Source organism: Pleuronectes platessa, chromosome 23, assembly GCF_947347685.1.
Source record: "Pleuronectes platessa chromosome 23, fPlePla1.1, whole genome shotgun sequence".
Classification (NCBI taxonomy): Eukaryota; Metazoa; Chordata; class Actinopteri; order Pleuronectiformes; family Pleuronectidae; genus Pleuronectes; species Pleuronectes platessa.
In genome coordinates this window covers 8,665,836-8,683,165 of record NC_070648.1, presented here as the reverse complement: position 1 = coordinate 8,683,165, position 17,330 = coordinate 8,665,836, and the positions used below count along the sequence as shown (strand labels likewise).

Here is a 17,330-nt window from a genome sequence, read left to right as displayed (position 1 = left end):
GAGACAGATACATAAATGAAATGAATGTGTTTATTTTTCAGACACACTCTGGGTAAAGTGCAGTGTCTTCATGACACAATCTGATGTGGTTTAAGGTGATAAGATTTGATGTAAAAGGATGATAAGTGATGGGATAATGCACAATACAGTGGATAGGACGGTTCCTCTGCACTTCATGACTTTGTGATGCTAAAGTTTTCCCCCCATGTGTTGACTGCATCATTTTCCCGATGGAGGAAAACCATACATTATATAAATTCTCCCAAAGAAAATAACAAACTGGTGATTTGATGTGGTTTGACATAATACATATTCATATTATATGGTGTGACATGATGACAAAATTAGGGAAAACCCTGTTGTAATGAGGCTATGGCTCACAGGCAGGCATTCACTACTTTAACTAAACCATCAACATTTTGGCAAACAGGATATGGACAATAATCACCTGACCATAACTTATACGACAAGTGTTACACAGCCAGTCAGTCATCAATATCAATCGTCAGATACATTTTCGGGTTACACAACATTTTACGGCTTTTGAGCCCTGCTAGCTGTCCATGTTAATTCATCATGACCACACCAGGAATTCTATTGGTAAGGGAAATTTGACTGACATAAAAAAATTCAAGCACAGAAGTAAAATATCCAAGAGCAGACGTTTCATGTGTGAACAGAAGCGTGTGTGAGCGCGATGAGAAGAGTCAAAGCTGGAGAGCAGGAAATCTAAACACAAGCACGGTATATTTGAGTGCCAGTGCAGGGTTTTGAGTGAAAGCGTTACAAAGTCAATTAATCAATAAGTCCTGCTCTAAAACTGAAAGACCACGCTCACCAATATAGAGAGGAAAACATTTCCATGCAATCCTAAAGAGTGCACAGGAGATTAAATCAACCACCACATGGTCATATACCAGGTTCACCAAGTTCACCAGCTGCCGCAGGAAAAGTTGAGTTCTGCTCAACTTGCACCACATGCAGCGCGACGCAACGGAACCACAATGCAGTTCAGCTACACACGTGGTCATCCCGCTCAAAATGAATGAGCAGCATCTCCGTTGAAGACCCCTGCTGGAGAGGTCAAAGGTCAGATTTGTGTCCAGTGCAGCAGCAGCCCCTCGAGCTATTTGGGTTGCAATGTGTTGCTCAAGGACGCTTCAGCAGTTCAGGATGCTTGTACCAGCACACGTGCGTGACGGCTGGTTACCCGCCTCTCTGGGAGCATTCAGCAATAACCATTTGAACAATAATAAATTCTCCTTTTTCCGAACCTCGGCCTGGTGCAGCCCTTGGCATCTGCACTTTACTGTGCTAAATTCAATAAATAAATTTGCTTTACTGTAAATTGTTCATGCCAGGCGACAGTATTGTGCAGCGGGGGAACATCTGCTTGAAGTCTTTTAATGCCTCGCGCACTGTTTATTGATATTGTATATGTTCGGGGAAATAGAAACATACAGTGATTTAAAAAAATAAACCACAGGGAGCTACAGGCGGAATGAGACACTGACCACAGGCACCCCCGATCCAGACGCAGTGACAGACCTTGTGGTGACATCTGCTTTTACTCAGGGAGAGCACTTCGGCACTTAATAAAGCATGTAATCACGCTGCTGTAACTTGGGAGCGGACAAAGCGATGCAGGATAGCTTCACATGGTGACCCCCCCCCCCCCCCCTGTCTTCAGAAATGTCTGTTAATGCTTATCTGATTTTAGTTTATCAGCAATTTTACATTAAGACCCAAACAGCTACTTGGCTCTCTATGATTGATTACAGGTCTTTAGTGCATGAGCAATAAAGCCATTAACAACAAAAGCGGCACATGAAAAAGGTGTTGGTCTCCTTTCCTACATACACCTGCATGCAATTTCCTACATGTATGTAGACAGGAAAGAGGAAGGAGTTGTCGATTTTAAGCTCGATGTAGTTTAGGAGGGCGAGAGCTGCACATCAAGACCAACAAAAGGTGGGTGAGGGGGGGTTGGGGGTTCAGGACAGCTGGGTTACAGTTCATCATTGTTATCACCCAACAGGAAAAAGCTGATGAGGCCATGCCACGCCACATTTCTGGAATATTTTGCAATCGCCCAGGTCGTCTCTCAGGTTTTGCACAGACGAAAAATTTGTGCGGGCAGCTTCGCAGTGCACGGAGCAGGCCGAGCTGAAACTCACTTAGAGCGTGTTCCCTGCATCTCTTCTCATATTTCAGCTAAACTGCCTCCTTACCAGGGCCAAGGAATGCATCAAGCGCCATAAATCAGCCGCTTGATAGGAACTTGGCGTCCGGACAGCAGCGCGGAGAGCTGTGTTATGTAGCTACAGTACAGTAAAGATGTTTTAAGGTGAACATTACCATCTTGGAGGAAGAGAGGAGGGGGAAAAAAACGAGGGGGAGGATACTTCGATACAGGGGAGTTTTGTCCAAATGACAGAGCATTGAAAGCCCGTCTCACCTCCTTCATCCAGCTGCATTCCTTTACTTGTGAATCACTATGATCACCAGGCGGAACACAGGCCTCAACCCCCACCCTCCCCCCACCCCCCCCAAGTCTGGCCCTGACTTTAAATTTGTTTACACTGTACAGTTTGGATTCAGTAAATAGGTCATGTGTGGTGGAGAAACGTGTGCGCGCAGGTGGGTTCGCTCCAGCTCTGTATCATGTCTCTCTCCCTCGTCGTGGCGACAGAGGGAGTTCATGTGAAGGAGGCAGCCGGCGCTGTGTGTGCCAGGTTTGTTTGTCACATCTCCGCCTGTCTGCGCCTTATGCAAATGGGCAGGGGGCTGGGAGGGGACGGCTCCATGGGAAACTGTTGGTGCTAATCCAGCATGTTGAACAGGGGAGGAGAGGAGTACTTTTCAATAAAGCACCCCCACCCCTCTGTCAAGTCACACACACACACACACACACACACACACACATGAACGCTGTGTTCTCATCCTGTGCGTGTGCATGCTTTTGAACAAACAAACAAGGCACACACATGAATTCAGTCCCTCACACGCACGCACACGCACGCACACACACAAACACACACACACACACACTGAACACCTGTTTCTTTTCTGCGCATCCAAACAGACATGCTTTAATATGTGAACAAATCCCACGATCTTAAGACCCACTCTCAATCCGCCGGGTGTAATACCAGGGTGCATTCAATGAGATAACAACAACCCTCAGTGTGATCGGCCTGTACTACCACCTAAAGATAGACTAATAACACGCTCCAACCACAGTCCATGACTTAGACTATGAAATTTATGCAAATGTGTGTGGGAATACACAGAGCTTGAGTGTACTATTTAAGACTAGTGCACTTTCAAAACAGCCCTCTTTTATTCCCCGGGCCCTTCTCAGCAACGTTTTTCCAAACAGACGCGGGCTGTTGTCTGAGATCTTGCACGTCCCTTTGCAACGTCCTTCATCCGGACAAAATTCTCTCCCATTGGAAATCTACAAAATATATTTGAGTAAAGCACCCTGCTGTCATTACTGCAATTAACAAGTTTAAAGACTTTTTCTTTTCACTTCCTTGCCAGGGGACGTGAAGATCAATATCCCTCTCATGTCTCTAAACTAAATATGAAGCTATAACCAGCAGCTGGTTATTTTAGCCTAGCATAAACACTGGGAAAAAGGGGGAAGAGCTAACCGCAGCTTGTCTTGTTAAACTGTGGCTTTGGTACGGATTAAACAATTAAGACATCATGTGTTGATTAGCGATCTGTACAGGAGCTTTTTTGGTACCAATAGGGCTAGTCACTTTTTCCAAAAAATCAAATTCTTTGACATTTAAACGCAATTTCTTCAAATAAATTCAAATAAGAGAATGAAAACTGGACGTTGATCTATTTGTGGAAACGTGAGCCCCCGGATTGCATGGGACAAAGTTGACATACATCCTCTCCTAAGTTTGTGGCTTTGCTGGAGTGATTGTCAGCTTGGCTTGCCAGCGGCCTCCATTTTCGTATCAAAAACCGCGAGACGTTACTTGCTTACTTCCCTGATAGGTCAAGAGGACATGCAATAGGTCAAGCTGATAGTCCACGCCCTCTGCTGGATCAGGAAGCAAACTACTTGAGATGGTCGGATGGGATTTTCTAAATGAACCCGTCATTACAGTTTCGAATATGAACTTTTTTGTGGACTATGGACATTGCCTGGTCTTTGGGTGTCGTGAAACTTTTCATTGACCACTCGAAAAGAGAGCAAATGCACATATTAACCCAAATGCACAGCTATTCCTTTAAAAGAGGACGTAGCCACTGGAACGTCTGCCCTTGCAAGATTTTATCGATTTCAAAAAAGACGTTTCCTTTTTGTATCAGAATCATGATCATTGTCTTGAGCTCGAAACGCTGTCAGTATAAATCTTCCCCTCGGTCATAAACCAATGAAAAATCTGCACAAATTCTCCCTTAATGACTCCCTGCTTGATTAAGTGCATCACATTCATACTTTGATGCCAAAAGGTGAAAGAATCTGATTAATTCATTACCTTGATTCCAACCGCATATAAGATGAATATTATTCTCCTGCCATAAAACTCGGAGGATGTGACAGAGGTCTTTGTGCCGGCATTGGCTCGTGTCCAACGGCCCAGTCCAGCCTCTGCACTCGCAGGTCTGTGTGAGAGTACTCCCCCCCCCCCCCCCCCCCCTCCCCTGTCTCCATCCTCTCTCTGGTGCACAGTCAGGGAACCGCAAGGCGCCGTTACCTCTCCTGGATCCATAAGGAGAAAAAGAGAGAAAAAAAGGGGGGGGGGGGGGGGGAGAACACAAAGGCAATCAACAAATCCCCTTTGCTTGAGCCCTGAGAAACATAATAAGGCCAAATCATCATCTATTTAGCTTCGTCAAATCACTGACAGCAGGCCTTGATAAAAGAGAGTGGAAAATATGTAGGGTGCAAGACGCTGCCAAGACCCTCAATGACTAGAGCCCCCCATTGAAGCCAGATGTTGACTCAACTGGCCAATTTTGATAAATGGCATAATGATTACCATTATAGATCTGGTAATTTTATATCAGCATGCCACATTGTTGGTCCGCTTTAATGATAGCCAAATGAACTCAGGTTTGTGCCTGAGGCCAGGTGGGCTTTTCTGTGCAGCATGCAGTGCCTCAACCGGCCATGAGGAGGGCACCCCCGCTGCGGACAGGGCACCTGGCCTCGTGCGCACCACTGATGCGGCCCGGTGTTGTCATCACATGTCCAGCAGAGCCCTGAGCCCATTACACAGGTCCATAATGAGACTTAATTGGCAACTATGCCTGACTTTTGCCTCTTCCAATGTCCTCAATCCCATTAGAAAGGCTTTACTAGATCAGAGCTTCATGTACTTGACACAGTGACCCAGATGGATGTTACCTTGCATGACCCTCCTCGGTCCCAGCAGACCGATTCCGCTGTGGTCCAAACACCGTGGACTATTCCTCTGGGATTGGGGTATTACAGTAGATTAGCTGGAGTATAACCACGATGGAGCACGGGTATGTGGGGTCATGGGATCGCTCCAGGACAAGAAGACTAATGTTTGCTTTCAGGGACAACTGTCACAGACAAACATGCGAGAATCAACGAAATCCAATTAGTTAAATGCTTAAAGTCAAATAGTTTCCTCTGCTCTGATCTGACGTTGTCCTCATTCCACCTCTACAGCAGTCACTAACTTTGTTTTCCTCTTCCAGCCTGGTGTCCGAGACTCTCCTGAGCGAGGTGATCTTGGATGCTGCAACAGTTGTTTTGTACCGTAATACTTTATGTCCTCATGAGTCTAAGGTATTAACAGGAATTTGTGTGGAAAAAAGTTCAGCCGTATACATATTTTTGAAAAAAGAAAAAAGCAACACCCCCTCTTACTTTATTAATATCTTCTGTGGACTCTCGCTTTACATCAGGGGTGGGAACCCTTTTTACTATCAAGGGCCATTTTAATTTTTATAACATCCTTTGCAGACCGTACTAAATTATTGAACACATATATCACACTGACCTCTAATGGGATGGCTGGAACTGCTTCTCTTTGCCGACGAGCTGATGTCTGATGGTGGAGATGATGATGATGATGCGCTCAGCTGGTTTTAACCACAGACTGTGTATAAAGATAAATATATGTCATTCAGAAGGACAATTTGTGACCATAGACTGAACATAGACAGAGACGACATGACAGCTCCCCAAAAGTGAAACAACGTGCCAACTGATGGCTGTTACCATAAAGCTCATAAATCCAGGTTCATTCATGTTAATGGATGGGACAACAACTAAAAAGTTAAATGTCATGCTCTCAAAGATGATGTCTGGGATTTAGGTAAGTCTTTTTACACTTACATAAGTCCAAGTGATTATTTCCAGTAAGTACTTACATACTTACTTACTTTCTGAAATAGAAACAGGTTTAAGGGTCATGATTGACAGCTGAGACTGACTCACAATCGTGACAATAGCATCGATTAACAAATTAAAAGCAAAATCACCAGAAAAATGTACACTTGGACATATGTATATGCTATTGTCTTTTACCTTCTTATTGCAGTGCACTTATACAAACCCTTTGTAACTCGTTTGCAGCTTGTTTAAAATGCAGCCGATCGTATTTTAACTTAAAGAGGACGGAAGGTCTTATGTCAGGCCAATCAATACATCCCTTCACTGGTTGCCAGTTACAGTCAGGCTTGATTTTAAGAACTTTCAGGCTAAATGTGGTCTGGCCCCTACTTAGCAGCTCTTAACTCCCTACAATCCCAGTCGCAACCTGCTCTTGTTAGCTGTCAAGACTGGCTACTCAGGGTGACCAGGCTTTCTCTGCCAGGGCCCCAAGGCTCTGGAACTCCTGGCCTGAAAAACTACCTGTCTTTAAATCACTGCTCAAAACTTATTTTTACAGGAAAGCATATATAGCATATGATATGTAACTCTGTTGCTACTTTGTTGTTTTAATTCCTTATTCATCCTTTTTATCATACTCTTACTTGCGACTACATTTTATGTAGCTTTTTAAATAAGACAGCTTTTAACTCCGCTGCCTATGACAGTAGGTGTATATATAAATGTATATACTATTCGGGGAGCTGTCATGTTGTCCAGCTTTAAATACATTTTATTATTGTGTTCACATTCGGAATGAGGTTAACTCACCACAGAATTAGCCTCCATAGCATGAAGGCCGCTAACCTCCTCCATTTGATGCAGGAGTTTGGACTTTTTCTTCACTGCTGCTTTCGTCCCATCAAACCAGACAATTTATCTTGTGTTTAACTTCCACAATAACATTTACAGTTTGTCTATTTCTCCTACAAAGTCCCACATTCACTGCACCTGAGGTTCTTATATCATGAAAGCCGCCATTTTGCTTTTTAACGATGACACGGGACAGAGACCCATGGGTTTTCTTCACCCTGACCGTGACCTGACAGGTTCCCCCGAGGCACCAGCCTGCACAAGGCAAGACACATCCTGCTCGACTCTTCTGTTCCACAAGCCCTTCAGTATCACCATCCACTTTATTATTCTATATGTGAACTTTTTTTATCCTAAAACAGACAAATTTTCATATTATACCTTAAAACTTAACTCACCATTTCTGCTCTTAAATCTATTAGACAACAAAAAGGGTCTAAATATCTCTACCCACACACATGTACCCCTATTTCTATTTCTGTGTATGTATTTTATTCGGATAGTTTCATCCTATTTTTCTATCTGTATGTCCCAATACTATATACCTGTACTGTTAATGTTATACTTGAGATTCTATTTTTATATTCATGAATTGTAGAGCAGGCTGTAAAGGAGAATGGGGCCCCTGCAATAAGCTACATATTAAAGTAAAGTTTCAAAATAATGTCCTATGAGCAGATGTAACAAATATGAACTATCCATATCCATTCTTTAAATTTTTTAAATAAAAACCTTCTAAATAAATGTCCATGCAATGAACCAGTACAAGTGGCTTGTCTGTAACCATTGAGCACTGCAGTGTTTACCCCCCACCCATCCACTCCACTTTAAAAAACGTACATATAACTTATTTCAGATGATCTCGTGATCAGATTAGTGACTGTATGTCAAAGCAATTGCATGATGCTTGATTTGTATAGCCATGTGTCTCAGCTTCCATTTTGGTGATGTAATCTCTGCGATCCAACTTTAGGAAAACTGTGGGAAAAGCTGAAGGACCTTCCCCTGCACCAAACCCCCCCAATACAACAAAACCCTCCCTCCTCTGTGACCCATCTGATAATTATCAAAGAGACGAAATCCCAAAGTGCTATTTTTTAGTCTCCCCTTCAATTTCCAGTCCACGGGCTTCACTAAAGAAACCAATCAGTTGTGTCTTTTTTCCTGAGCATCGGTAACGAGAAGATTAAATCTGAAATCAGACTTTAAACCGGAGGTCATACATAAGAAAGAAATCAACACAAGAACGAGCAGCACATAAAAGTCATTTTTTGTAGCATAGCTCATTTTATTGTTTAAACAGTTTTGCATAGGAAATATATCCACTTCCAGTAATTGACTGCAGAAAAACAGCTGCTAGCAGTATAGGCTGGATATAACAGTAACAATCACAAAAAAAGTTGAGCCTTTATTTACACTGATTTTAATCTTGTGGCAATTTTAGCCCCTGCACCAAATGTAACCAGCTTGAAGGCGTCGCCAAATGCTCGGCGTTTCTAAAAATCAATAAAAAGAAGGGATATCAAGGCCTTCGCTATACAGTTCACAATGGACACCTGTGACTCCTAAACTGTAAATGAAAAGATTAAAAAAACAAAAACAAAAAGAACAACAGAAAAGGTTTCCAAAATTCCTCTAAAACGTACATTCAGATACATACATAGACCTTTGCACACACTTGCAGTGTAACTACAATCACTACTGGAGACTGTTTACATATTGTTTTGTTGGTGTTGTTGTTGTTGTTCGCTATATAGCCATTCCAACACACGATTCAAAAAGTAGACATGTGTGCGCAGAGGGAAGTAAAAGTGCCACAAGACCCGGAAAAAAAAGAGAACGAGACGAAATAAAAAACTAAGTCATTCCTGCAGAGACAGCTGCTTACGTATTTTTAAGAAAAGACATTTCATCAATTCACTGCGCTTAAAATGTAGCACTGAACCCCCCCCATATCCCCCCCACCCACCCCACCCCACCCCACCTCTTCTCCAAGCAAAAGAAAAATAAGAAGGAACCTCAAACCTTTCCTCTTGCAAATTTAGAACAAGCTCGATGTGGGTATTGTGTGCTGACATAATTACAAAATTAATAAATCACCAAAAAACCACACCAAAGATAATAAAGAGTATATTTCCAGATGAGTTTGCCAAATTCGGTTTCGTGTGATGCCGTTTTTTCTTTTCTTTTTCTCCCCCCTGTCACATATGAAAGTAAGTCTATCACATTTTACAATTATATACAAGAGACACTTGGACAGCTTGAACAGGCACTGCATTGCTATCTTTTTGTCTTCTTTTGGTGAGTGTTACGTCCTGTAAAAATGCTGGTTTTCATGTGTTACGAACAACCTGATGCCAAGTGACTAGCAGCTAGCCAAAGTATGGAAGGTGTGTATTGCTCATGTAGGGTGAAAGGTTAAGTTTGAATGTCTCCCTTAGGTCTGCGTGTAAATATATATACATACAGTACATATCTATATATAAAGACACGCCCGTTCAGTCCCTACAGGATGTATGATCAGGTAAAAAAAGGAAAAATCACACATATTGCATGAGTGCCACAAGTTCTCCTTGCATAAAGTCGTCCTGCCTCTCAGTGATCGTGGTGATCAACGACATAATACTTTCTAAAATATACATGGGAGCGTCAGAATCCACAGATGGGTGGAACACAGATTCAGATTTCATGTGTTTTCTAGAGCTTTTCTAGAGGTTGCATTCACCGCCGCGCCTGAAAACACTTATCAGCTGGAAGGTATAGTATCCTAATCTGGAGCACCCGTGAAGACATTTTTGTTCCGTAGTGTACACCGAGGGTCTCCCTACATCGCATTAGGCATCGGACAGCATGTGGAAAGTGCAAAATGAGCGATGCCGTGATGATTTTATAGATTTAGTCCAAGAAGAACAAAAGCAAACGGCCCAACATTGGCTGGTCGATTCCGAAATACTGCGAGATCTAGCACCAGACATCTTGAAACGTTTCCTCTCCACAGAAAAAAAATTAAAAAAAAATACTATATCTGATAGATCCATAGAGGACGTTTGTCACTGCAGATTCTACCCTGCTTCTCGTTTTAAGGTCAGGTGCATTCTGGGGCCTTTTTTTAAACATTTTTTTTTTTTTTATACTGGATAAGTGACATCACCTCCCAGCTGCTACAAGAAACACGCTCACACCACGATCTTGTTGGACAAGAAATTCACACCCATTTCCAAAAAATAAAAACAAAAAATAAAAGAGATAAATCACATCACACTCGCTATGGCCACACTAATGAAAGAACAACAATTAAAAATATTCATGAAGTGTTTCCCAAATGGAAATATCTAAGCACTAACCAAGTTCAGAAATAATAATATTAATAATAATAAAAAAAATTCATTGCTGTTGTTGTTTATATTTTCGACATTACATACAACAACTGATGAAAACATTTTAGATTCTACTAATCGGGGAAACCTGGAGAGTTCTAACTCAAATCCAGCTTCCACAACAAATAATCTATAACCCAAATAATTTTTTCCTAAAATGGAACTGACTCATTTTTTCCCCAGAATGGAGGATTAACAAATAAGGGCTTCAGAGAAGATCTCTGGACAAAGTTTACAGTGTACAAACTCCTGTCCTACCGCAGGCTTTTTTTTCTCAATAGAAAGACCCTCATCTTCTCTCCTTGTGTAGTGTCAGAGGCACGCGATCACAAACTCTCACGCACACATGCACACGAATACTCGAGCTGCCAAAGCAGAGTTCAACCCCACGGACTGCTGCTATTGACGCCATCGGGATATTTACCTTTATGTACAGTCTCCTATTCAAATAAACACCAACAGCACAGTGACCCTGACACATTTTCTACCTCTCTTACACACACACCCATTCACACACTTGGGGACAATGCACTTCAGTGGGGTTTCCAATGGCCAAAGGCTGCAAAGCACTTATAGTTTTTCTTTTGAGATCAAAAAATTAAATAAAATAGACAGAACAGTGCACATAGAACAGGGTGACTTTTGAATTTTCTTTTTCCCTGGATAAGAAATCTGGGTGAAGACAGAGAGATTGAGCTTGACTTGAGGATTATTTTTCCTAAAAAAACAACAACAAAAAAAAAAAATCTGCTTCTTGGCCCTCTGCTGGCATCGGAAAGTTTCCGCGCTAGTGCCGTCTCTCCGAGGGAAAGGCATCTTTCACGATTGTGGGGGAAAGCGTGCATAAGGTGTCGTAGCAGCATCGGAGGCGCTAATATTCAATTGTGATTGATATAAATAATGCCCTGTATACGCCTGAGTGATTTCATTTGAGACTATAGGGTCAACACATCGTACGGGGGAAGAAGACGATTGCCTATGTGCTATTTAAGTGCTATTTTTTTTCTTCTAGTGGATTCTATTTAAGCCTCTGCTGGACCACTGGACATGAAGTAGGAAAACACAACGCGTCTAATATTGACTTTAGCATTCTCTATGGGGGACGTATCTCAGGAATTGACATATGTGCATATCATATATACATTTATACAAATCTACTAGTTATAAAATACTTTCTAAAGGCTTGCTTGAGCCTGTCTGGAGCTGATTTGGACAGGTCTCGAGAGCATTAGTCGGTGTGTGATTGTTGCGCAGGTTGCAGGACACTTCACTGATGTGTTTAAGGCATCTACTTGGGAATTGCATTCGGTGATGTCTACATGTTTCGATGAGAGCGCTCAGTGGCGATGCGTCCTCGGCTGCAGCTCCAGGGGGATCGACACGACGGGGGGGGGGGGGGGTCAGGATTCTAGGCGAAAGAATTTCTTTTTTTAGATGATTGTCATACTCAAGTCAAGCCGTCTCTCCTGTGGGAAAAAATGAAGTTCCTTCAAGGTCAGGCGCTAGCACCCCATGTGGAAAGTTGAAAGTAGGAGTCACAGTAGACCAATCAGTGACTTTGCAGCCGTAGAAAGACCAAGGGTGCATTCTAGAAAAATACCGCCCCTCCCGCTAAAACTTCCAAATCAAACAATACACTGGAACATGTCTTACTGTCGCTCGGTAGGCCTGTAAGCTTAAGAAAGAAGATTTAAAAAAAAAAAAAAAAGACCTTGTCATACACTGCATAGAAAGCAGAGCCCACTTTGGTCAATAAAAAAGGAAAAACACCCACAACAACAACAACATCATCAACAACAACAACGACAAACAACGATATCAACAAAATAAATGCATTACAATATTGTCTATCTCCATCTAGCCTCTAATAATTGACGCATCTATAAGCACTACCTACATAGGCAAAACTTGGTATTGCATAATTTTCATAATTCTGACATCCACCCTCCACAATAGTAACTGGAAGATGAACACAAATGAGCATTGAGAGATAAAAGAAAACAACAAAATAAAAGATGACAGGTTATTTGAAAAACCACCAAAATACTGAGGAAAAAAACAAAACAAAAAAACGCTGGTTGATTACAAACTTTAAAACGGCAACTATACACAGCCTTGATATGCAATGTAACTGTGAGATAGAGTAGTACATGAAGTTAAAAATCAACAATTTCATTCAGAGTACAAAACAATTCTTATCGTAAAAATGTTAATTTTTTTTTCTATAATGATAAATGCAGCAAAAACAAGTGTAGTGATGTCTCTATATTCAAAGGCAAGGCACGTAATGTGGACTATATGTCATCGTGCAAATTAAGAGTATTTGAGAATTTCTTTTTTCCTGGTATAAATACGTCTGGACTTGGAGAGGCAATGGCCGCGCGAACATGCCGTGCACAATTCTAGATTTCAGGGATCTGCCACCACCTGGAGTCGATCATTTCAGTTTCCAACCTCTTCCACTTGCAGCGTTAACCTTGCACAAACTGTAGCTTTGCACATAAGCCTCATGTACATCTCCATGGATTCAAACTTTGCATTCCTTATTTTTTTTTTTTTATATATTCTGTAAACATAAGCTTTTGAAGCTGATGGCCAAATGCATATGCTCTTGATCTTATCATGAACATTTAAAATAAAAACAAAATAAAAAGAAATGCCATTTTTACACACTATGTGCGTCTCATTATTTATGTTCATTTTGTCTTCCTCTAAAAATAAATTAAAATTAGAAAAGAAACAACTCCCCATATTGACGGGAAGGGCTCAAGAGGAAGATGTGCTGGTTTTGCTCATCAGGGCTGCACAGGTAGCTTAGTGCTTGCCTTCACATGTCTTTCATGCTCTATGTTTTTCTCGTGTGAGGAGACGGTCACGTGACTGAAATCAAATTCCAATGTTTTCTAAAACATTTTTTTCCCCCCCATAAAACCATTTAATATTTATCCCCCTTCCTTTAGAGTCTTAGGGCTGACAGACTGATAGCTTCCCTTCAAAAAATTCAATTGCACTTGCCTCTATTCGAGATTTTACTTAACTCTCCGTCTTTTCTTTTTAAGTCCTTTTGTAAAGGAGTTGCAAATTCTTTAATGAGGGGTCCAATCTCAAGCCGAACATTTAGTGTTTTTTGAAAACCGCATAAAGAGTTCTCAACTCTTACTGTAAGTGTTTTGTTTTTTCTTATACATTAATTCTTGGAGTAAGTAGCAATAACAGAATAAACAAAGTCAACACATTTTCTGAACAAAGAGTCATATCACAGTAAACTGAACTCAAAACGGAAGAAGAAAAACACTCTGAATTCACAATTTTTTTTGTTCCTATGGTGTACACAGTGAATCGTTTGACATGGGAACGCCTCTTTTCAAGAGGTCGCAGTTAAGAGAGCTTAGAGTCTCGGAGCCATCCACCAGGCAGAGGTTGTTTTAACACAGACCTCTTCACTCGTGTGTACGTGTGTGTCTATGCATCAAGATTTTACATCCTTCCCCCGACATGAGAAAATAGTGGGAATTGCCGCTAAGAGACTAGAGTGTCATGCAATGAAACATTAAGGCATCTATACATCACAGTATTTGAATGAACTGAAAAGTTCTGCAAACACAACAACTGACTGGTGGGTGCTGGGTGTGGGATTGGGCCGGGCCGGGTCTTTCTCTTTTTTTTCTTCCTTTTTTCCTCTGAACCAACCCTCGTCTTCACTTCACGGACAGGGTCCATCACGGGGGGGGGGGGGGGGACGGGAGTCGGGGGGGATGTGGGGGCACAGAAGGGGTGAGATCGAGGTTGTGCAGCTCGTGCTGCTTTGCTGGTTTCATCCATGGGCTGCGGACACCTGTAGTGCGAGCTCTGCACCACCGACACCCCCCAACCTGCCCGTTCGCCCACGGGGGTGTCGTCTGGCCTCTCGTGTTTGTGTGTGTGTGTGTGTGTGTGTGTTTCAGTTCCCTGTCTCAGCGGGGACCAGGGGCTCACCAATGATGTTTATGCTGTAGTTCTGGTGGACATTTGTTGGCAGAATCGGAGTCCCGTTCGACACTTGGAATGGAACTAAGCTCGCCCAGGTACCAGGACTGCGGAGAGAGAGAGAGAGAGAGAAAAGAAAAGACACAGACGGAGAGATTAGTCATATGCCAATAATCTTGTTTGTGCAGCATGCAATCAAATTCTCTCTTTTAATTATCCTGAACGCCAATGACCGGCATCACTGCTCTGCTGACAGTCATCAAGATTCAAGGTCTTATTTTTATTATTTCCCCCCCTTTATTTCTGTCATTCAGGCAGAGGGGAATAGAAGCACTCGCTCGTTAATCTGAGCCGAGGTGATGCCACTTGATTCCCAGTGAAGGACGTCGTGTGAGAGGGGCCGTGGCACAGGCAGCATTGAGAAAGAACAAGGAGGGGGAGTGTGGTCGGTGGTGGCTGCGGTGGAGGGGGGGTGGGTTGTGGGTAAAAAGTGGAGGGGTGTGTGGAGGGTGGGGGGGGGGGGGCTACACAAAGCTGTCCCATCCCTATTCATCTCACGCTAATGGCAAAACAACACAGTGATTGTTCCTGGTGAGCAACGGTGCTAACTGAAAACGCCGAGCGGGGGAACAAGCAGCGCGTTGTTCCCGAGGGGCGCCGTGCTACGTAGATGTCGGATAATTAGCCCCCACCCCCTGCGCCCCCCCCCCCCACCCACCATCACCACAGGTCCCCAGGGTGCGCTCATCTGACACCCTCTCCCACCAGCCCTGCTCAGTCTAAGAATACCTGTTAGAAACTTTTGACTCTGTCCTAAAAGTGTGCTGGGTGGACGAAGAGGGCCGTGGGGAAGAGAGATGACTGAGGCACAAAGAGGAAGAGGACAAATGAGGAGGAGAGAGATCCAGAGGAGAACATAAATGATGAGAGGAAGAGAAACAAAACCCCGAAAAAGGCTAAAGATTCTGGTTCGTGGAGTTGGAAAAAAACCAGACTCGATTCTGTGGAGCTTCAACAACAATGTCTGTGTCCATGAAAGCGACTCATCAACCAGTCTGAGTTTTCTACAAATCACCAGTCACTGCTCTTTTTAGGGGAAACAATGGAAGTGCAAATTCAATTCAACTCATGGCCTAAATAGTGAAAGAAAGGAAGGACAGAGAAGAAGAGATGTGTTCAAAATAAAAAATCATTCAGAGTTTTAGACTTCCGTATGCAAGAAGGGAAAAAAAAGAGAAAAACCTCAAGGCTGAGCTTCTATATCTTTTTTTTTGTCCTCGTGCTATCCTCTCTCGCCTGCTTCCCTCCCTCCCTCCCTCGTCTACCCTGCCAAAAATCATCGGACAGGAAACGAGGGATTAAGTTTTTCCTACCTTGCTGAACAAAGAGCGCACAGAGTGGCCAAGTGCTGCAGCTTCTCTCTCTATTTCCCCCCGTTCGCCCTCTTTCTTTCTGTCTGTCCTCCCTCTCTCCTTCCACCGCTCGGTGCTTGAAACTCGGCTCAGGTAATGGTTCACATTAGGGGGACCACACAGCCACAAAAGCAGACGCGCGGGCCTTTGTGAGCGCTAAACCGCCAGATCGGTTTTAATCTTGTTAGAATTGATGGCTGTCTGTCTGTATCTGCGTCTTATAGCATAAAGCTACGCTCAGGTGGAGTTAAAGGAAAGTGTGTGTGTGTGTGTGTGTGTGTGTGTGTGTGTGTGTGTGTGTGGACTGAACTCATCTGATCGTGTGCATTAGTATGACTGAGGACCCTATTGAAAGAAAGTTAGACCCACCAAATATAAAGACTTGCACTTTGAAAATGAGTTGCATTAAGAGAGCACATACAAATTAACTTTTCAATATGCTATATTATAGGAATTCTGGGTAATGTAGTTCATATATGTCAAACACTTGATCCTCACAAGGCTTTAAAATCCCTCTATTCTTATGACTTTATGTTTTTGCACTCAGGGCCACTTCGGACGGGACTAAATCCTGACCTCCGTCGGTGCATTTCCTCAGGTAACCTTCAAGGCGGCCTTCCCTCACCCTGTCCGGCTCCCAAACCTCACTAATTCTACTCCCCGCAAGCACAGCCCGGGCATACAGCGTGCTTCGTTTAAGGATTAGCTCCCTAAATTAGATTATCTAATGGCATCTTAATGGATTGCTGACCCATTTCCTGCACAATGGCAACATGCGAGTCTGGCAGCGTTTTAATTTGGGGGCTAGCACTGAAGAGGCATGGCAGAGCGCAGCGTTTAAAGGGCAAGCGAGATAAAGAAGAGGAATCGAAGCGATTTCATCTATGCGTCTGACGGTTTTGTGAAGAGGAGGGTTTAAAAGAAATATAATAAAATTACCATCTCCATCCTCGTAACAACATAGACTAAATCCAGTTGGAGTCTGTTTTTATCTGCACTCATTAGTGTACACCCACATGGAGAAAAGTGGAGGCGTTTGCTGCTGTGTGAGAGGAATAAGAGACTTGGAGCTGCTGCTGCTGCTGCAGGGGACATTTTTCTCTGCTACCTCCACTGGCCTATTAGGAGGCCTGTTGAAGGGGGCTCTGCTGTGTGCATGTGTGTTTGTAAAAAAAAAAAAGAGTAACTTCAGCGAGCACAAAGTGCACTGGCATGCACACACACACAGATTCTCTACACTTCCAGGGGAAAAAGGGGGAAAAAGGGAGACGTAACAGGAAAAGGCTTAGCTCAGCTTGCTCCGTGGTGAAATGGTCCAGGTTTTTCTCCCCCGAGGAGGCAGAGAGATACAGTATGGAGGCAGGGGGAGAAGAAGGAGGGGAGGGG

General features: G+C 43.1%; 1 protein-coding gene across 6 annotated transcripts in view; it reads right to left on the bottom strand.

Annotated features, from left to right (window-relative positions):
- Window positions 1–14,304: 14,304 nt before the first annotated feature.
- LOC128430074 (nuclear factor 1 B-type) overlaps window positions 14,305–17,330 on the bottom strand; it is a 59,464-nt gene continuing 56,438 nt past the window's right edge. For 4 of the 6 annotated variants that reach the window (XM_053416025.1, XM_053416027.1, XM_053416021.1 and 1 more), the window contains one exon: window positions 14,305–14,639. In XM_053416025.1, the coding sequence (XP_053272000.1) occupies window positions 14,538–14,639 (102 nt within the window). In that variant the 3' untranslated portion in view covers window positions 14,305–14,537. The remainder of the gene's footprint in view (window positions 14,640–17,330) is intronic. The other 2 variants (XM_053416023.1, XM_053416024.1) reach the window with 1 other exon arrangement.